This window comes from Pollicipes pollicipes, unplaced genomic scaffold (assembly GCF_011947565.3).
Source record: "Pollicipes pollicipes isolate AB1234 unplaced genomic scaffold, Ppol_2.1 Scaffold_3447;HRSCAF=4054_pilon_pilon_pilon, whole genome shotgun sequence".
Lineage (NCBI taxonomy): Eukaryota > Metazoa > Arthropoda > Thecostraca > Pollicipedomorpha > Pollicipedidae > Pollicipes > Pollicipes pollicipes.
Window position 1 is genome coordinate 18,663,047 of NW_023596297.1, and position 22,466 is coordinate 18,685,512.

At 58.0% G+C, this 22,466-nt stretch overlaps 1 protein-coding gene across 1 annotated transcript; it reads right to left on the minus strand.

The window, feature by feature from the left end:
* Positions 1 to 635: 635 nt before the first annotated feature.
* On the minus strand, positions 636 to 22,045 carry LOC119091827 (isoleucine--tRNA ligase, cytoplasmic). The gene is made up of 24 exons (XM_037214719.1): positions 21,906 to 22,045; positions 20,110 to 20,399; positions 17,809 to 17,959; positions 16,788 to 16,976; positions 15,744 to 15,872; positions 15,120 to 15,268; positions 14,004 to 14,222; positions 13,362 to 13,579; positions 12,950 to 13,123; positions 11,005 to 11,202; positions 10,161 to 10,299; positions 9,663 to 9,839; positions 9,236 to 9,346; positions 8,269 to 8,370; positions 7,199 to 7,345; positions 5,900 to 6,040; positions 5,042 to 5,260; positions 4,584 to 4,585; positions 3,914 to 4,067; positions 3,335 to 3,454; positions 2,770 to 2,919; positions 1,965 to 2,077; positions 1,418 to 1,547; positions 636 to 1,010 (listed from the first exon to the last, which is right to left on the minus strand). The coding sequence occupies exons 2-24, from the start codon at positions 20,383 to 20,385 to the stop codon at positions 795 to 797; spliced, it is 3,624 nt and encodes a 1,207-aa protein (XP_037070614.1). The 5' UTR covers positions 20,386 to 20,399; positions 21,906 to 22,045; the 3' UTR covers positions 636 to 794.
* Positions 22,046 to 22,466: the final 421 nt, after the last annotated feature.

Here is a 22,466-nt window from a genome sequence, read left to right on the forward strand (position 1 = left end):
AGCAGCAGCGTGGCCCGCCACTACGCCGTTCTGCAGGTTCACAAACCTGCCGAGGCGGGCCCGGTCAGCGTCAGGAAGACGGATCGCTTGTCTGGCGTTGGAGGTACGGCTGAATTGTAGCCCGGGGAAATGTCGCTTGCTGGCTTTAACAGACTGCTACCAGTTTAATTCAGCATCAATGGCAGAAACCACTTTCTGTCAGCACTGTAACACTGTACTGGACTTGAGCTCGATCCCAATGGTGAGCAGCCACACAATGGCACTACAGACCGACATAAATATTAAGTATGTCGAGCTGATAGGCTTTCACCAGTTTCCGCCGTTTCCCTCGCCAGCAGTTTCCCGCAAAAAAAAAACTGGCAGGCGGAAGCTTAGCCAGCTGTTGCCGACCCTGACTGAGGGGCGCAAGTGAACCGCGGTTTGGCACGCGTTATCACTACAGTCTAAATGGCCTGGGCTGGCGTTCCCTCAAACGCAGGTACGGAGGCGGCGACCACGTCTGATGGTGGGCTTCCTGGTCACCTGGACACGGGCCGCGAGCTCGGGATACCGGGCGCTCGGCTGGTGGTCCACGCACAGCATACAGTGACCACTGGCATGGACGTCTTTGTGGCGGCCGGACCTAGATGATGCCCAGCACCAACACTGCCCACTTGAATCAACCCTGCATCGTGATCCCTTCATGTGACGCCTGGGTTCATGGAGGAGATCACGAGCAATCCACTAGGCAGCTCTGGGTCAGGTGCACTCCGGTCTCCGGACGGTCCCCGGCCTGCACGGCCAGTGTGCGCCACCTACAACCAGCCGACGGCGTGCGCTGGCGGTACAGCGCGTGCGTACCTGGTGTGGACGGCCGCTCGGGCCGGACTGGAGGCCGCCCCCTGCCGCAGGTCGGGCCGCGTGTACACGTAGAGCGTGCGGCCAGCCAGCTCGGCCGGCGCCGCCACCTCTTGCGTCGCGTCCGGGCCGTCGTATATGAACACCTTGCGCCGCTGCTGGCCGAACACCAGCTGCCGGCCAACACGACGGGTTACCGACAAGGCAGCGGCGCGCGCTGGCGGCGGGCTTCGCTCTCGGCTCCGACAGCGCGCACGGCCCCACAGCCGTGCTCGCTGCACACCCCAGACATCAGACGCGCCCCACCAATATCGTCACCTGCCTACCAACACTCGTCCTGAATATCAGTACCAACGGTTGTCATGAATGGTCAGCTAAACGAACTGCTGACCACAAGCGACACTGCTCCTCATAAGGCGCGCCCTGGCCTCGCACCTCTGGGTCGCCGTGCGGCCAGCGGAGCCCACCGACACGCGGCGCTCTCCCCCGTCCACCGGTGGCCGCAGGACACGTGTGGGGCTGACCGCCGGCTCGCTCGGCGGCGGACAGCGGCGCACGCCGTCGCCGGGGACCGACCAACCTGCGCCTCCGTGTGCAGCTGCGCCACGCTGAGCTGGTTCTGGCCGGCCGGGTTCTCCAGCAGCAGGGCGGCGCGGGCGGAGCGCGCGCCGTTCGCCGGCTCGGCGTCCATCAGCTCCAGATTCACGTACCTGCCGGAGGCGCCGGGCGCACGGCGACCGTCAGCCACACCCGCCCGGCGACCCGCGCAGAGTCCGGGCACCGTCCGCCCAGACGCGCGCAGTCTGAATACCGTCGGCCTACACAATGCGCCATCCACGCCATGCGGAAGATAGCGATCGCCAGATTCGCCAGTCCCATCCCACCTTGCATGCGCCTCGGTAACCACTCCTCCGCGCCGAGGCATGCAGCCGTTTTAACAGTCCGGCGGGAGTCGAGACCCCATGACGCAAACCTCTGCGGATGTTGGCCAACGTCTTGCCGTATTGGCGAGACAATGACATCGGCCGTCTCGGACCGGCCAACTCCGTACCCGAACACGAACAGCGCACCGTGTGCGGCGGCCAACACGAGTCGGGGAGCCAGCGTCAGACGCCCGGTCGTCCCACCTGCAGAACGGCTGGACCTTGTCCCCGTTGGCGGTCGCCTCGGCCGCCGACTGCGCCGTCCAGTCCGCGCAGAAGCCGGCCGCCAGCGCCACCGTCAGCTTCGCACCCTTCACCTGTGGAGCACCCAGACGGTGCCAGGTCCTCGGCACCTCCGCAGCTGGCGCCCACATAACACATGGAAGCGTGACGAGCGTGCAAATATTGCCCAGTTACATATTACCAAGTTACACGATGTCCGCTACCGTTACATTTCGGAAAGTCTCGCTGTCGTACGCACTGCCAGAATAGCTCATATCAGGCATCTTGGCATGCAGCACATGTGGGGCAATGGCATGTTAACGTTGATGGCGATTCGCATTTCTTGCTGGTTCAAAACATCTTGGAGTAAGGTGCGCAAAGGGGAAGGATCCTTATCGCGATTAAGAATGAAATAGTTAATTGGCAAGATCGCAATCTCGGATTGCAATGATGTCTTCGGTGTACGACCCAATATTCGATTTGCGTACCCGCCACGTTGTTATCCTATCATCCTTATATCCTACCCCTTACATACTCTGGCGCCAACCTCCAGAATACGGACAGAAAGCTCAGCATAACCATAGGGCGAGTGGGAGAGGTGCGGGCACGCCGTTCCCTGCACCCGGCGCGGCCTAGCCGGCCAACCAGCCCCCGGCCGCACACTGAGCGGTCCGACGCGGCAGCGGCCGCCGTGAGCACCCCCAGGCCTCGTCCGGCTACCGAGGAGGGCCCGATCCCGACCACGGGCCGGTGACCGCCGCCGCTCCGCTCCGCCTTGGCCACGTACGTCTGCCGTTTCCTCGATGATGGTGCGGCCGGCGCGCGACGCCAGCGGCCGGAACGGCGCCTTCAGCGCCGCCTCGATGTACTCCTGGTGGGAGGCGGCCACGCGGGCCAGGGCCGACCCGGCCGGCGCCACGGCCTGGTACACGGTGATCTGTCGGCACGCGGGGCGGCGGCGTCATGGCCACGGCCCGAGCAGGGCGCCGCGCGGCACACAGCGAGACGCCACACGCTGGCCGCGGCAAGACGCATGAGCTTGCTGCTCCATCGGCAGATGCGTTGTGATGGAGTGACGCTGCTTCAAATGCGGTGCTTACACGCTCATTCAACTGCATAACGCCTTTAGTGACGCGCGACGTTTCATATCCCTCTTTGAGGGCTGTACCAGGCTCCAATCCCCAACCAGGCACGGGACCTGGCACAAGTCTCAGCGGTATATCCAGTGGAGCATTCACCCCCGCCGCCCCTGATCGGCCGTCACCACGTGACCGCGACCCGTCCAGGCGGCGCTGTGCGCCTCACACTCGCCCGAGTCGCAGCCGCCCCGCGCCTGGTGAGCGCCGTCCCACCTCGTCGGTCGGCACCAGCGAGGCCTTCTTGCGCAGTTTCTGGACTCGGTTGATGATCTCGCGGGCGACGCCCTCGTCCAGCATCGACTGGTCGGGCGTGGTGTCCACCAGCACGAGAATCTGAATACGGCGACAGCTGTCAGACGTCACGCACCTGGGCGACTCACCACGCGTAAAACACCATTATGTGACGTGCGTTTCCGCAGTGATATCTGACCAAGGAACGCAGTCATACGCTACGCGGCTGAGTACGTCACACGATTTGTGAAGCATCACTATTTGGGATCAACTTCCACCGACTACTAAGTCGAACGTGACAAGCACCACGCGCAAACGATGAAGGAAATCGGCCAATATTCAAGCGCACTAAATGCCTTGCAACTTATACTGCAACGATAGCAGCTCGTTAGACGCTGCTATTGCATACACAAATGCCACGCCGCCTGCGGCCCACTTCCTGCGCAGGTCCACTGGCACGCGCCCCGCCGTCGCATCCGATCCCGTTCCGCCCGTCGCCGGCCGCGCCCCCTCCCCCTCCCCCCCCCCCCCCAGCGACGCCGGCCGGCGCCAGTCACGTACGTCGTTGTCCGAGTGGGCCTCGTACTGGCTGAGAGCCGGGCCGTCGTTGCCGACGCTGTAGCGCACGTGCACGTCATCGGGAGTGAGCTGATGGCCGCGCAGCGTCAGCGAGCCGCCCGCCAGGAACTGCTGCAGCGCCGCGTCGTCGAGTGCTCTGCCGGGCGAGACGGGCCATGGGGTATGGGCGTCAGCCACGGGACACGGGCGTCAGCTACGGGAGATGGGCGTCAGCCATGGGACACGGGCGTCAGCCGCGGGAGACGGGCGTCAGTCACGGGAGACGGGCGTCAGCCACGGGAGATGGGCGTCGGCCACGGGAGACGGGTGTCAGCCATGGGAGACAGCGCAGTCAATTCAAGGCAGACCGGGCCGGTGTGAGCCAGGTTGGGCCGGTGCGGGCCGGGCCGGGTCGGGCCGGGCCGAACCGGCCGCTACCCTGATAGACCGAGGGACCGAGGGCACCACGCCAACCGAAACACCGGCCCACGTATGCCACTGGGCGTCACCGCCACAATGTCCCGGCGACGCGTGTCGGTAACGATCAGCCGCTGAGGGATGCTTCGTCCAACATCCGGGCTACCCATGGCCCACGCACCTGTTGCCCACCCACTAGAGCAGACAAATGCTCGCTACGAAGACCAGATCTCTCATTGCGAGACACTCTGTGAACGTCTGCCCCAGCCGCTCATGCTAGTCTACCAGGCAATGGTCCCCGGAGCGTCACCGCTAGAGGCCGCCATGCAAAACATCTCTTTCTGCGGGCAGCCCATGTGGTACGGTGTTTAAGCCGCCGGTTTTCCGAACCTCCCACTGGTCCCACGAAATCCCAAACAGGAGCTGAATTTGGGCAACGTAAGAGAAAATGTGCGCAGACTAGCACATCATGAATCAAAACACTAAAAACTAAGGTCGCAAGCTTTTAATTGATCTGTCAAACACCGCGATGATGATGATCATTTGGGCTTTGGGGCGCACCGACTACAATGGTCATATGGCGCCCAACCTGTATAACACCAACCTCTGTACCGATTAGCCACGTGTTCTGGTTGGGGCCCTATCGATCTAGTGACCGTACCCCAGCCCTGACCGCCGCCTTAACGCTGCGAACTGCCAGCAAACTCGTCGTACCTTGACATCAGCCATCACGGCCTTGAAGTCGCCCTTGCAGCGCGCGCCGAGGGTGCGGTGGTTGGGCTCGGCGCGCAGCTGCACGCCGTACTTGACCTTGTCGCTGGTGCGCGTCACGGTGCGCACGTTCAGCTCGTCCAGCACGTAGCCGGTGAGCGGCTCCAGCTCGTCCAGCACGGACGAGTCGGTGTGGATCACCACCACCTCCGGCAGCGGATACTGCCGGCGCCGGGCACGCCGGTCACGCACGCGGCAGCCGGTGCAACGCACGCCGATGGCACGACAGCCACGCGTCATCAGATGCAGAGATCATAAAACATACATATATATGATAACTGCTCCTGAGATGCGGACCACACAGCAGGCATGGCGGCAACGTCGGATCAGTGACGTACACCACAATCACCTGTCACGAAAAATGCCGCCTGCACTTGAGATGGTCGGCATAGCAAAACATCGCCGCGAAGCGAGGATGATACTGTCGAAAAACCTTGCCATTGATTGGCCTTTGCTCTCAGAACCTTAAGTCGATTAAGACAGTTGGCTCGTGCGCGAGAGCATCAACACCCGCCAGCCGTACCGTGCCGGCACGGGACGGGACGGGACGGGACGGGACGGGACGGGACGGGACGGGACGGGACGGGACGGGACGGGACGGGACGGGACGGGACGGGACGGGACGGGACGGGACGGGACGGGACGGGACGGGACGGGACGGGACGGGACGGGACGGGACGGGACGGGACGGGACGGCGCGCGGATTGCCGCGCCGTGCCGGCACGAGGCGGGACGAGGCGGGGCGGGACGGGGCGGCGGCCCTGTGCCGCGGGAAGGGCGCGCGCGCGCGCTGGGCCCCACCTTGACTGGCATGGTCTTCCTGTCGCGGATGATGCGGCCCAGCTCGATGGTGGCCTGCATCCGGCTGACGGAGCGCTCGATGACGGCGTCGATCAGCTCCTGGCGCGGCTCCGGCAGCGACAGGTAGTGCACGGACGCCACCTGCCACAGCCCCCACATATCGTCACACAGCAGCACAGACGTCCCGCAGCCGTGTCCCACGCACTGTCATACAACGGCACAGCCGTCCCGCAGCCGCGTCCCCGCACTGTCACACAACGGCACGGCCGTCCCACAGCCACGTCCCACGCACTGCCACACAACGGCACAGCCGTCCCGCAGCCACGTCCCACACGCACTGCCACACAACGGCACAGCCGTCCCGCAGCCGCGTCCCCGCACTGTCACACAACGGCACAGCCGTCCCGCAGCCACGTCCCACGCACTATCACACAGCGGCACGGCCGTCCCACAGCCACGTCCCACGCACTGCCACACAACGGCACAGCCGTCCCGCAGCCGCGTCCCCGCACTGTCACACCACGGCACAGCCGTCCCGCAGCCACGTCCCACGCACTATCACACAGCGGCACGGCCGTCCCACAGCCACGTCCCACACGCACTGCCACACAACGGCACAGCCGTCCCGCAGCCGCGTCCCCGCACTGTCACACAACGGCACAGCCGTCCCGCAGCCACGTCCCACGCACTATCACACAGCGGCACGGCCGTCCCACAGCCACGTCCCACGCACTGCCACACAACGGCACAGCCGTCCCGCAGCCGCGTCCCCGCACTGTCACACCACGGCACAGCCGTCCCGCAGCCACGTCCCACGCACTATCACACAGCGGCACAGCCGTCCCGCAGACACAGCCCACACGCACTGTCACACAGCGGCACAGCCGTCCCGCAGCCACGTCCCGCGCACTGTCACGCAGCAGCACGGCCGTGCCGCAGCCGCGTCTCACGCACATCGGACGACTCTAACTAACGCTGACTGCCACAGACATGCAATACGTCTTTTTAAAAGTGACTTATAGGACGGATTATTTGGTAACATAACGTTGGGTTCACATCATTCGCCAAACACACCATTAGCTATTAACACGCCCAGCATTACAGCAACTACACTCGCGGCGGGATGGTCGTTGGCGGGTTCGAGGGGGATAATCGTTGGTGTGCTAGTCCCAGCGGCGTTTTCAATAGATTACAAACAGATTTGCAGCGCTACTTATTTTTGCTGTTGCAAACTAAAAAATCCGGTACCGGTTTGGGGTCTCCCGCCGCCGCCTTCGGGCTGCTGCCGCGCTGCCCTACCTCGGCGCTGCTGCTGAGATGGCGCAGGTTCTGGTACATGGTCTCCGTCAGGAACGGCGTGAAGGGCGCCATGACGCGGCACATGGAGAACAGCACCGAGAACAGCGTGTTGAGCGCGTCCCGGCAGTCGTCCGCGCCGCCCTCGCCCTGCCGACACAGCGGCGGCCGGCGCTCAGCACCCGTGCAGCTACAGCACAACATGTAAATGCTAATTTGTGGACCACTGGACGTGAGGAGCACAACAGCGGCGGCCGGCGCTTAACACCCGCACAGCCACAACACAACATGCAGTAGTCAAATTGTAACCACCGGACGCGGGGATCACAAACTGTGCTGTACTGAGCCGATATAGCACACAGAAAACAAGACGCGCATTAACACATTTTCACTAATGCATCCAAACATACAAAAACAAGGTGTTTCGTTAGTGACTTTCGTTCAGAGATTTCGAGGACACGTATGCAAATTTCAGACTCAAGGCGGGAGTACTGAAGCAAAAAAGCATTTCAAATTCAGCAGGCGAAGCCCGTCTGCAACGCATATAGCAGACACACATTTTGAAAGCCGTAAAGCCGCCATTCCGACAGCAAGCGTCAAATTCTCGAAGAGAACAATAATTCCGTCTGATAACGGCAGCCGCAGAACGGCAATCTTAACCGGTAGGTAGAATTACACGTGCGTTAATTTCATAGCATTCAAGTCCTATCCGAGTATGTATTACTTCGGACAGAAAACAGACACGGGGGAAGTACGTTAGTAATGAGCATGACAGCATTCTGGTGTTGCCTTGATGTATCTTGGAGCTTTATCGCCACCAAACCGATCGTCCGTCTGGTAGCGGTAAGTCGGGAATTATCGAGCAGGTCGGGCATTGTCACCCATTCATTTCGTGAGCTAAACTCTAAGACAAACCGCACGACAAATTCACCCAATTGTTACTGAGTGTCATATGCTATGGCAACCCAATGTCATATGGACTGCGGCAGAGCATATGCCGGTGCGGCACGGACGGACGGGGTTATACACCGCTCTTTATGTGACGGCTCATCACCTCAGTCTCAGAGGCTTACCTTCAGGCGCTTGCGGTTCATCCTGACGTACCAGTTGGTGAGGTTGTCGACAAACTTCACCAGTCGCGGCACCACCGTGTACAGCCGGTAGGCCGCCATCTCCTGCGAAGCCGCCCGACGGTCAGTGACAGCTCCAGCCGTCCACAGAACCAACCAGGCCCCGGGCCCTTCAATGATCACCAGCCACTCTCAGAGCCAATCGGGGCCGGCAGCTTCACTCAGCGCCAGCCGCTCGGTATCAGTGAGCTTGATACGCTCACTGACATCGACTTTCAGCTGCAGAGCACGCTCACGGGCATCGAAACTCAGCTGCACATCACGCTCACTGACACCGACTCCCAACTGTGGAGCACGCTCACTGACACCGACTGCCAGCTGCAGAGCACGCTCACTGACACCGAGCCAAGGCCGCATGGTTCGATCATGTGACCATGTCCGAAGGAGCCAATTCTAGCGAGAACAATTTGGCACATGGCATGTCCAATGACTTTATAAGACTTAACATATGGTATTCATTTCGATACCACGACAGCTCAAGCTCAATACCAAGACAGAGCTATCACTGTTTCCTGGGGTGTACATACTGGCTGTCTGACTGTGAGTGCATGCTGTCCGATTTCTGTTTCACTGACTCACGGACGTATTTGTTGACTACGTCAAACTAACAATCATAATGGTTCAAAAGGGTCTGTCTCACTATGCCTGAACTATAAGTCGGATTCACACGTCAGATTCACTTTGGACTCCATCCGTGGTCAAGCACAAGCCAAGTTCGTCGCAACAATTCAGGCTCACGCCGCACGCTGGCTATTTCACACCATTATCGTTGACTACTTCATACCTCTGATAAATTACCAGCTCTGGGTTCACACTCTGCCGCTCTCCTACGTGCTAGAGTTTTCGCTCCTCTTCATAGTCCCTGTACACGAGCACGGCATGTCAGCCGGACTGTGCGCCGAGCCGTCACCTTTTTGACGAACAGCAGCAGCGACTGGGTGAAGGAGACGATCCAGCGGTCCATCAGGTTGGTAGAGGGAGACACATTGGCCTCGTCATACACGAACTTCTCCCCAACCTCCTGCAAATAAACAAACACCAGCGCCTTACGATGCGCGGTTATACGCACAAGTGCTCACAGTGCTAACATTTCATCCACACAAAAAGGGGTCCCTTTTTTGGCAAAGCTGCCCTATGTTCATCCAGCAGTACACACCCTCAAACTGCACAGGTTTCGTCGCAGTCGTGCACAAAAAACTAGATAAATAAATGTTTCCCATTTAAATGAAGACAAGCAACAACAAAAGAAAAACTAATGCAAGCCTTTACACCACCTGGCCATCACGAAACCACAACTCCAACTAACCCGTAGCGACGGTGCACGCCGCGCCGCCTACCTTCTCGAAGCCGTGCACGTTCTGCACGAGGAAACGGTACGCGTTGTACCAGGGCAGGAACACGTCCTTGAGCACGTCGCGCACGCCCTCCTCCTTGAAGCGCAGGCTCTCCCCGCGCACCACCGGCGAGTTGATGAGGTACAGGCGCAGCGCGTCGGCACCGTACCGGTCCGCGATCTGCCGACGGCCGGGCGGCGCTCAACACACCGATCCAGGCGACCGCGCGGCCAGGCGATATCCAACGCTCACGTGGGGCTGCAGGCAGCGCACCCGGTGCCGAACAACGCGTCCGCGACGTCCGACACATGGTAGTGTCACACAACTCGTCACTGCAACATGCTCGCAGCCCCGGTCAAAACTGCTAGAGAGCGGAGATTTACGCCTTCTCACGCCTTACACATCTCCGAGCCCAAGCAGAAGATCATTCTTTACGTTATTCCCGACCACACCGCCGTGTCTGAGCAGATGCTGCAGCAGCGGTGATAGCGGACGTCGTACCAGCATGGGGTCCGGGTAGTTCTTCTTGCGCTTGGACATCTTCTGGCCGTCGGCAGCCAGCACCATGCCGCTGGCGATGAGGTTCTTGAATGGCGGCTTGCCGAACAGCGCGGTGGACAGCACCAGCAGCGTGTAGAACCTGGCGACATCAGGGGCCGCGTCTGAGGGCGTCGGCAGGGTCGGCGTAAATCCGACTAGCCGGGCGCCGCCGCCAGCGCCGGGCCGTCGCACACCAGCCCGTCAGCTGGCTAGGAACGCAGCCGGCAGACGGGCCGTGACGGCCACAGATACGGCAGCGGTCACGGTCTCAGCGGCAGCCAACATCAGTACTATGACATAGTTCGACTACCACGGTCAATCAAGTACAATAACTGTGCATATATATATATATATATATATATATATATATATATATATAATTAGTCAAGTTGAAGCGTCGTAAGGCCATGCGTAGCAGCACCAATGGAGGAGGGCCAGTCCAGCCTGCCAGCCGGCACGCCTCCATGACCGATGCCCTTACATCAGGGAAGAGGTAGGGTCAGGACCATGTCCACCCAAGTCTAACAGCACATGATACATATCCCCACTTTGATGAAAATCTATATCCCCTTGGGATGGTCAAAGTTGAGCAAAAAACGACGCATTTCTCCACTTTGATGAATATCGAAGCAGATTTACGCAAGTGTTTGCCTTACAGTCCTAGAATCAAAAAAAGGAAATCATTGAAATTTTAAAAATCAAGAGTTTTTGGAATTTAGCCCATACATACTGGCGTTGCCCTCACCCCGGCCACGGCAGCGTTCTAGACCCATCATTATCCCCCACCGTCAGCCCTGCCGCTCACCAGCCGCGTGTCTGGTCGATGCCCTCGGCCACGAAGTCGGCGGGGAACGAGTCCTCGAACTGGCGCCGGTTCTCGAACGGGTAGTGCGCCTGCGCGTACGGCATGGAGCCGGACTCGAACCAGCAGTCGAACACCTCCGAGACGCGGCGCAGCGGCGGCTGGTCCGGCCGCCGCGAAGGGATGGTCAGCCCGTCCACCCTGCGGCGCAGAGGTACGCTACAGTCCACCGACGCCCGGTGTCCACCTCCGGCCGGTGGATTGATGGTGTCAGTCCTCCACAGTGAAGCCGAGCAGTGAGTTCACCTCAGGACGATTCATAGCGATTGATGGAGGCGGTTCGTGCTTTGGGCTGTTCATACGGATGTTTACCCACAATGCTCCAACGTCCGCTTAAATCATCTTGACCGTTCCGATATGCGGGAAAGCTGACATCGAAAAACCACCGCAAATCATCCCAAACATGATAAAAACAGGTCGCTTCCCAGTCTTTGCGACATGCAAACAACATTCCTCGACTCCTTTTCTTTAAATGAAAAGCCAGGTGTGAGCAGACGGAAGACGGGGTAGGAAAGCACATCATGTGCGCCTCGGTGATAGCCGTCGGAAAGTACGACACGTTCAACAAAAGTATGTCGTAGGTAGGTGCGCGGCTTAAAGCGCAACTACGCAAGCGCTTCCGACGGACGTGAAAAATCGAGTGTAAACGGACTTACAGAAAGTGGACGACCGACACCTGTGGCACCGTCATGAGATAAAAAACGTTAGTGTGCCCGGGCGGAAGCACGGACAACGATAGATTCCTACGCCACAACGTGGAGAGCTTTGATGATACAGACTCATCGGCCGGACACTCACGTCTCTCGATGGAGGTCGTCGGCCGGCCACTCACGTCTCTCGGCGGAGGTCGACGGCCGGCCACTCACGTCTCTCGGTGGAGGTCGACGGCCGGCCACTCACGTCTCTCGGTGGAGGTCGACGGCCGGCCACTCACGTCTCTCGGCGGAGGTCGTCAGCCGGACACTCACGTCTCTCGGTGGAGGTCGACGGCCGGCCACTCACGTCCCTCGGCGGAGATCGTCGGCCAGCCACTCACGTCTCTCGGTGGAGGTCGACGGCCGGCCACTTACGTCTCTTGGTGGAGGTCGACGGCCGGCCACTCACGTCTCTCGGTGGAGGTCGTCGGCCGGACACTCACGTCTCTCGGTAGAGGTCGACGGCCGACCACTCACGTCTCTCGGTGGAGGTCGACGGCCGGCCAATCCCGTCTCTCGGCGGAGGTCGTCCGCCAGACACTCACGTCTCTCGGTGGAGGTCGACGGCCGGCCACTCACGTCTCTCGGTGGAGGTCGTCGGCCGGCCACTCACGTCTCTCGGTGGAGGTCGACGGCCGGCCACTCCCGTCTCTCGGTGGAGGTCGTCGGCCGGCCACTCACGTCTCTCGGTGGAGGTCGACGGCCGGCCACTCACGTCTCTCGGTGGAGGTCGTCGGCCGGCCACTCACGTCTCTCGGTGGAGGTCGTCGGCCGGCCCACTCCCGTCTCTCGGTGGAGGTCGTCGGCCGGCCACTCACGTCTCTCGGTGGAGGTCGTCGGCCGGCCACTCACGTCTCTCGGTGGAGGTCGTCGGCCAGACACTCACGTCTCTCGGCGGAGGTCGTCGGCCGGCCACTCACGTCTCTCGGTGGAGGTCGTCGGCCAGACACTCACGTCTCTCGGCGGAGGTCAGCCGGCCGGTCACTCACGTCTCTCGGTGGAGGTCGTCAGCCGGACACTCACGTCTCTCGGCGGAGGTCGTCAGCCGGACACTCACGTCTCTCGGCGGAGGTCGTCGGCCGGCCACTCACGTCTCTCGGTGGAGGTCGTCAGCCGGACACTCACGTCTCTCGGTGGAGGTCGTCAGCCGGACACTCACGTCTCTCGGCGGAGGTCGTCAGCCGGACACTCACGTCTCACGGTGGAGATCGTCGACGGTGGCGCCGGTCAGCTGCTGCAGCTCGGCGATGCTGCCCACGCACACCACCTCCTCCAGGTCGTCCGACACCCACAGCGGGATCGGCGTGCCCCAGTAGCGGTTGCGCGAGACAGCCCAGTCGCGGGCGTCCCGGAGCCAGTTGCCGAAGCTGAGGAGAGGAGAGGAGGCGCGGCGGTCAGAGCGCCGCACGCTCAAACGAGCGGCCTTCGCTCTCACCGTACGCAGGGGTCAATCCGGCTTCATCCTCAACCCATATTTAGCCATTCTGTAATTCATGCCAAGACACAATAACCACTGCAGTTGGCGCGTCCCAGGCTGAACGTGTCTATTACAGCATCAGACGACGATGGAAACGCCGCTTGCTCAGCCCCAGATGTCCAGCTCACCGCTTCTCCTTCACGAAGTCGGGCACCCAGTACGTCTGGCTGTTGTTGGCCAGCAGCTGGGACGTCATGTGCTCCACGCGCACGAACCAGGACGGCACCGCCTTGTAGATGAGCGGCGTGTCGGAACGCCAGCAGAACGGGTAGCTGTGTTTGCAGGTGCTGGCGTTGACCAGGCGGCCGGCCTCCTTCAGGTGCTTCATGATCGGCTTGTCGGCGTCCTGGCGGCGCGGACAGACGCCGACCGATAGCCGCAAATCCCCCAGCGGTACACCACGTGGGGACGGCCGCCATCGGCTCCCATAGCAGGGCGACTGGCAACGGCGCCACTTAGCTGCGGATCGCTGGCCACCCGGCGCCAATAACAAGGACATCAATCAGCTGCACTGGGCTGACGGCGGGGATCGGCGGGGGTCGGCGGCGTACACAGCACACGCCTCCCCTTTTATAATCGTGCGGCAGCCTCAGTTCAGGGTCTACGCTGTCTTCCCATTTGACTTTCAGGAGTCGCCGCGTTAAGAGAGCCCCCTGCGCCCAGGACTCACGGCCCGCCGTGACCACACGGGCCGGGACACACACACACACACACACAAACACACACACACACGCAGCGCTGTCTGCGCCACGAGCCTGCGCCTCACGCACCTTGACGTACTGGCCCTTGAAGTGGGAGACCTGGTCGGTGAACTTGCCGCTGGCGTCCACCGGGCAGACCATGTCCATGCCCTTGGTGATGACGCCGGCCGCCAGGCAGACGCGGTAGTCGTCCTCGCCGAAGAAGGGAGCCTGGTGCACCACACCCGTGCCAGACTCCTCCGTCACGTAGCCGTCCGTTAGCACGCGGAAGGCGCCCGACGACTTCATCTGCAACAAGATGGACAAATGCGTAATCACAAGTGATGCTTCGATAATTCTCAGCACAGGAACGCTGTTAGTACATGCAGCACAATGAGTCGTGGAGTGAGCATGTGCTGCTTTCGCGACATCATACCAATGCCGTCGACATCAAACTCAATATCTGGTCAGGCTATTGGAATTCTCGGTTCACTTTCGGCTTGATTACTTTGAATTGCAAAACCATAATACCAACGGAACGGTGCGGTGACTGAAAAGGCTCTGCTACATTCATACGGCAAAGTTTTCTCCGAAAACCGTAGAACAATGTTGCCTCCCATTGGCCGCATATGGGCCAGGTGAACTGACTGGCCGGACCAAAGCCGGGCCAGTTCTGGCAGCGGCCGGTGTCAATAGCAGAGCTTGGGCCACACCTAGCGACAGCCTGCATCCAAGTTCAGTCGAAGGACTATAACATTCTCAAACAACTGTTATTTATCGTTCCATTTCAGCCGAACGTTTTGTCGGGCCCACTTTCCCTCCATTTTTGCCGGACGTTAAAAAATTAAAATTCATTGAGACTGATTGCTGAGATTGATCACTGAGACTGAGCCGAAACCTCGGCAATTGTAAAAAAGACAAGACGGTATGGCGTCACTAGTATGTTAGCCATTTGCCACGAAGGGGAAACGAGCAAGCGAGATTTAGGCACAACGTTTGTGATATCCGGATACGACGGATGCGACCAGTATTTCGAAAGGAAAGTCTTGAGCAGGTTTTATGATACATAAAACTCAATACGGTAACAACAATATAAATATCCATGCTCAGCGAAATCACTTCTTCCCAATGCTTATTTGTCCGTGACCATTCGTATCACATTCGCACACCCAATACGTGACATCAGCAGTGCAGCCACCAACCAACCTTGGCGAAGTACGGGAACAGTGGCTTGTAGGCCCTGCCCTTTAGCTCTGCACCCTTCATCTTCTTCAGCACAGTATACTCCTCCTCCGACTTGAATAGCGACATCAGTCGTGCTTCCATCATTATATACTTCTTTCCAGACTCTTTCTCTGGAAAAGCAACGACTCGTGAAGTATTGGAAAAATCCTACACAAAATGCACCATAGCATACACCTCAACCATGCTGATCGCTTACACAAAGCTTCCGTCACATGCAGACGATCTCAAAATATATATTGCATATACATGTCCCGGACATACTGGACAACATGTTCTGAACAATGGTGATTCTCTACCGAGGGAAATGACGCGTAAAGAATAAGCTGTTTGATTTGGGGTGATCACATCCTACGGCGGGCCGAGATGAGGAGGCTTATAACGTTTGCATTACTTCACTCCACGAAATCGCCAGCTTGTATGGAGACCTCGTTTGCTATCTGTTACCTTACCTGGCTGACAAATATCCTATCACGTACTACTGACTATCAGAGTCAGAAGCCTTGATCACGTAACAAGAGACTCAGCGGTGTCTCAAAAGTGGTAGCTTTAGTCAGAGCGTGGGCCACGTCCGTGTTTCCAGCTCACCTTGGACCTGGACGTAGGTGATGTTGGGGTTGACACAGAGGGCCAGGTTGCTGGGCAGCGTCCAGGGCGTGGTGGTCCAGGCCACCATGCTGACGTCCGGCTCGTCGTCCAGTGGAAAGCTCACGATCACTGCCAGGCAGGGAACACACACACACTGTCACTGCCAGGCAGGGGACACATACAGTCGCTACCAGTGAGGGAACACACAGTCACTGCTGGGCAGGGAGCACACATGGTCACTGCCAGGCACGGAACACACACACACACACACTGTCACTGCCAGGCAGGGAGCACATACAAACACTGCCAGGCAGGGAGCACACACAGCCACTGCCAGGCAGGAAGCACACACAGTCACTGCCAGTCAGGGAACACATACAGTCACCGCCAGTGAGGGAACATATATAGTCACTGCCAGTGAGAAAACACACATTCACTGCTAGGCAGGGAGCACACGTGGTCACTGCCAGGCACGGAACACACACCACACACACACACACACACACACACACACACACACACACACACACACACACACACACACACACACACACACACACTGTCACTGCCAGGCAAGGAACACAGTCACTGCCAGTAGTGGAACACACACGGTCACTGACACACAGGGAACACACATAGTCACTGCCAGGCAGGCAACGTACAACACCCGCCGAGCGGGGGCAGAGGCTGATCACCACCTACACATAAGCGATGGGGCAATAACGGTAACAAGTACACAGGCTAATGATTGCAGAAGTTAAGTTGCTGCAGAGGGGCTTAAAAATGTTGAAAATGGCCTTCGGACAAAAGCAACTGTTTGACCAGCGCGACCGACTTGAAACAATGCTACGCGTTTACTCGCAAAGACGATTTTGACACCGTTTTCTCTAGATGGCACTCCCTGTTCCACACAAATTCAGTTTTCAAAGACGTCCGACGGATGGCCCGATCATCAGATTTACAGACGGTAGCTGACACCCCGCGCCACACCCGTTCCCCCCCCCCCCTCCCCCCCCCCTCGTCGGGGAGCCCATGCAGACCCACCTGCCGGATCGACCACGTCCTTGTAGTTTTGGCCCGACTCGAAGTTGGACAGCGGCGTGTTGCAGCCGGTGGAGAACGGCATCACCTTGAAGCCGCGGTACACCAGGCCCTTGCTGTACAGCTCCTTGAACACCCACCAGATGCTCTCCATGAACCACGGGTACAGCGTCTTGTAGTCGTTACGGAAGTCTGGGGAAAAGACCGTGGCGGTATTGCTCCATTCCGGGGTATCTATTATACATACAAGCTTCGCACGTTGTCCGACGGCAGCACGTCAGTTGCGTCGCCCACAACGCATAGGATTCCGTGCAATAAGATGCTCATCACATAAACGGACCATACGGCCCCGTTTGCGCGATGCGTAGTTTGTTTCCGGAATTGAGTTATGTTTGTTTCCATGCTTGAGCTTCATCGGAATAGCTTATGCACTGCTTGTTGACAGCTTCACGTGCTAGCTACGGATTTACCTGGGTCGATGAACGGGGACAGTAACAATAAAAACTAACCCGGGCAACCACTTCATCATCCCATAACCACAGTGAGACCAGCTGACGTATGCAACAGCCAGGCGTGATGTGGCTCAACATACCGAACTGGCATATCCATTTATATTTATCAAGTATCCACTTAGTGCCCAGCAGCCCACGCGCGAACAACTTTCCTTTGTCAAGTCGACTGAAAGCAATTTTGGAAGACAAATATATCGACCCAACATAGTTATACAACGCTTCATACGTGAATCATACCATATGACCTCACCGTCATCGACCTCGTCTGCAATTTTAACTGCGACAGTTGCAAGGTATCGCAACTGAGCCTCGAACACTATTAGCTGAGACGGACGGCGTCTGACAAGAGCGTTGCAGCTCAGTCTGCCCCTACGGCTGACCAGATGATGCGCTTCGTGTTGGGATGAATGCACAGCCGACACTAAAGAACTAGTGGCAGGGAGTGTGCTGGGGACTCCTAGGAGAACTTCACGGACACAGGCGGCCCGAGGCCAAAGACGGACGACACGTACCGATCCAGCGCCCCATCCTGCCGACGCCGGTCTCCCATTCGTGAGAGTAGCGCATCACGATCTTGCGACACTCGGCGTTGTACCGGTCGATGCCCATCTTGGCCACGTCGTCCGGGCCGCGGATGCCCAGCGTCTTGTCGATCTCGTACTCCTGCCGATGGCGTCACCAACGGCACGTGTCAGGCGGCGGACGCGGTCACGCGTCCACAGACGGCGTCACTTCACCAGGGGTCACGGGCGGCGGACACGGCCACGCGCCCCCAGGGCGCCCTCTCACCGGGGTCACAGGTGGCGGGCGCGGTCACGCGTCCCCAGGACGCTACCTCACCAGGGTCACAGGCAGCGGGCTCCCCAGGGTCACAGGTGGCGGGCGCGGTCACGCGTCCCCAGGATGCTACCCTCACCAGGGTCACAGGCAGCGGGCTCCCCAGGGCGCTCCCTCGCCAGGGTCACAGGCGGCAGGCTCCCCAGGGCGCTCCCTCGCCAGGGTCACAGGCGGCGGGTTCCCCAGGGTCACAGGCGGCGGGCGCGGTCATGCGTCCCCAGGGCGCCACCTCACCAGGGTCACAGGCGGTGGGCTCCCCAGGGTCACAGGTGGCGGGGCGGGGTCACACACGTCCCCAGGGCGCCACCTCACCAGGGTCACAGGCGGGGGGCTCCCCAGGGTCACAGGTGGCGGGCGGGGTCACACGTCCCCAGGGCGCCACCTCACCAGGGTCACAGGCGGGGGGCTCCCCAGGGTCACAGGTGGCGGGCGGGGTCACACGTCCCCAGGGCGCCACCTCACCAGGGTCACAGGCGGCGGGTTCCCCAGGGTCACAGGCGGCGGGCGCGGTCATGCGTCCCCAGGGCGCCACCTCACCAGGGTCACAGGCGGTGGGCTCCCCAGGGTCACAGGTGGCGGGCGGGGTCACACGTCCCCAGGGCGCCACCTCACCAGGGTCACAGGCGGCGGGCTCCCCAGGGCGCCACCTCACCAGGGTCACAGGCGCTGGTGGCGTTCCGTATGCCCCACGGCCGAGCTGGGCTTAGGAGGCTGCAGGCGTCACCTTGCTGTAGGGGTCGAGACACCCCCGCCCCCTCCCCCTCTCCGCCATGCTTGCGCGCCACTTTTTCGAGTTTTTGACAGTGACAAAATTCCACTACATGGCAGTGGAATTTTATCGAGGCGTCGTATGTTTTTGTGTTTCTTGCCCTCCGTTGTGTACCGCACGGAATCTAGCCGTTTAGAAAAACTGCCCATCGATTAATGTCCGGCTTCCATCGTGCACGGCATACAACCTCAACGATTATGAAAACTGTCCATGGACTCGTGAACCAAGCACAAGCACGTCCGAGGCTGCATCGTCCATTACTTCGAGCATTGCTTGTGGCAATTCTTTAGCCGATCTGTCGTTTCTGAATACGGTGAATGCAACGAATGTGGAAACACTATCACTAGGTTGACGGTGGTTGCTTGGACCCCGCTTAACAGCTGTTACGTGAAGTATGGGGCCGTCGGTATACAACGATACATATTGTGGGGTAGGGGATGACATACTGGAGCATAACCGATGCGTAATAAAGCGGAGCGGTGACAACATAACGTTACTCTCAGGGTAGGGTTATCCTCAAGTTGTTTAAATGGTTTAGGACCTTACTGCCGGATACGGTTGGCTTTCTCTCATGACAAGCAGCACGCCAGCCTTTGCCTCGCATCTCAAGTCCAGTTACGGGCCTACCGGACGCCATCGGTCTGGGACGCTACGCTTACAATATAACCAAGCGAGGGTTTTATCGCCCGGCGTGATCGGTGCGCAACCGGGGGAACGGGGATGACCGCAAGTGCGTGACGTCATATTTGTATGTGGTACGCATGGATGCTTCTCCCTGGATTTCACTGCTGAACGGCGGAATCATGATGTGCCGTCGCACCTTTCCCGGGCAAATGTTCGGCCGCAACGACATTTTGGAATTCCGCAGAACAAACTTGGGCTACTTTTTGGGAGCAATCGCTCCACCTCATTGCATAGCCTTGGTCACGCACGTTAGTGGGTCATACACGTGTCTGCACCGCACCAATGAGTTTGGATGCTCCTATCATCATCCTGTTTGAGCCCACGAGCTGGGGTATGTCATGGCAAACAGCATATCAATAGGTACGCACAGTGAGTACACATTTACACACATATGTGGCCACCTTTTTTGCTCTTTTTGAAATTACTGAGCTTACACTTTCCTATTTCCAGGCACACGCAAACCTTGACATGGCTGGTGTTTCCGAGGGGTGCACACTGCTGCCCTGGGTGTTGTGACACTCACCACGGGCAGGCCGTGACAGTCCCAGCCAAAGCGGCGTTCCACATGGAAGCCGCTTTGGTGGGCATGGCGCGTCACGATGTCCTTGATGGTGCCGGCCAGGATGTGGCCATAGTGCGGCAGGCCGGTGGCGAACGGCGGCCCGTCGTAAAAAGAGAAGCGCGGCCGCCCCTTGGACTGGCGCAGGCAGGTCTGGAAGGCGTCGATTTCCTTCCACAACGCGAGGATCTTCTCCTCCTCCGCTGGGAAGCTGATGTGCTCAGGCACCGGTTGGGCCATGATCGCCCCACCTCCTGGCAACAGACAACCCAAGGACAACTGTCACAGGAGATCAGTAAACCAGCCATCCTTTTTTTGCCAGATTTGTTTGTGGTGAGTTCTTTGTGATTTGTGATCAGTTTGTCAGCTTGGTGGTCTAGGGGAAAGATGCTGCACTCCTAATCCAGTGACAATGGGTACAAGTCCCAGGGTGGGCATGTTGTTTGACCTGACTGACATGCCAGGTCAAAGTGGTTGGCAAGGGTCGACCCAGGCCAGGGCGGCAGCATTGTGTGTCACATAAAAGCCTTCCCATTCCTGTCTGGCAAAAGGATGCAGGCAACATTATGGGTTGCACTGGAGGTCACAACTTGGGTGGTGGGTTCAGGGTACATGCAACAAGCTACACTTGGCAGGTACCCTGAACCCGAAGTCACCCGTGTAAACTATTCTTTTTTTAATATAAAAATTATGTCAGGTACAACCATGTATCAGTAGATTAAGTTTGCTGGTCCCAATCTTGGCTGCCAGCATGCCAGCTGACCATCTAGTAATTTTCAGTTGTGAATCATGCGGCTGAATACCATGTCATTAAAGGCATGTCCATGCATATTCATTTTGTTTGGACCCAACATGCCTGTCACAATTAGTCATGCTTAACATGACATGATCATCTACCATGGTCTGTTGCATAGATTTTGCAATTGCATTATCATGTCATGTTATGACCTATTTGTTGAGCTATCTCATTAGCTATGATCATGATGAAACAGTATGGCATGCTGGCAGTTGAGAGCGGCATATTTTGTTGACATGACAAGTGATTGATGGGGCACAAGTTCAACACATCAACATAGCATATATTAGGTAAGTTGCTGTGTGCATTTACATTAACACAGTAGTAATAGCCTTATTCCTAAAAAAAATGATGATTGGGGTTTTAGGGCGCGTCGACTTCTAGGGTCATTTTGCGCCCATCCTTTTTTTCTAAAAAAAACAGGACAATACAAACATAAATGCAGTAATATTTCAGCAGCATGCCTTTATATAAATAAAAAGCAGAAGTGGATTCACATAATACATAGATGCATACATAACCATATCCTTCAGCAAGATGCCACCAATTTGCAAGTTATTTATTTTGGATATTTATAACTAATTCTGGTTTTCCATTCCTTTTATCACTCATCTTGAAATCACCAGCAATTTAAGATACCAATTCACTAACAATTCACTATTTTCCATTTACTTCACACAACAACAGCCAGAACCACAATAATCTTACATGTCATGCTAATGTCAATATATCTGCCATCTGCGGTCACCGGTCAGCACAGCACCATCTGCAGTTTTTCGGTGGTGGTGACATATAAGGGGTACAGGTACATACCAAAATCTTCCCCTAATCGCTCTGAATTCGGAAATGACCGCAACGATCACATCAAGCAGAACCCAGCATAACTTTGCTGGCATGACCCATCTCGCTACACATCTGACATCCCGCATGGACCTCCCTCGGTACACTCCCGACACCTACCTACCTAATAGGCGATGTGATATCGCTCCCCACGGGATATGCCGCTACCTAAATCTCTACGGTAAAGCAAACACCTTCGAGCCCACCCACAGCCCCTTCCGCGCCGCAGTGCTCCCGGGCAAGGCGGTCGCGCGGGTGCGAACAGAGAACCGGGAGCATCTGTCTAGTATTGGAAGTTTCGTACGTGCCGGAATAAATACGATGCACCATATGTTCGCGGTTCCAGTAAAGTTAGTTGGTAGCCCTTCAGGCCCACAGTGTAACCTCTTACTAGTCCAAAGGGTTCAAGCGTTTGTGATGTGCTTTCGGAAGTGTGCAAGTTAATTCGATTTCACCAGTTCCGATGGAACCGGCACCAACAAAGTTTTCGTTTATTTTCTTGCCCTGATCAAGAGCTTTTCGTCCACATGAATAAACTCACCGTGTGCAGGGCATTGACTTAGTCTTTTATAGGCCAATGGTGCAGGGCCAGGTTTTCCAACGCGACGCGATTTCAATTTTCCTTCTATTAGGCCTTGCCGCCCTGCATGTGTGGTTGATTGGAAACTTATGTGCGAAAAAAATG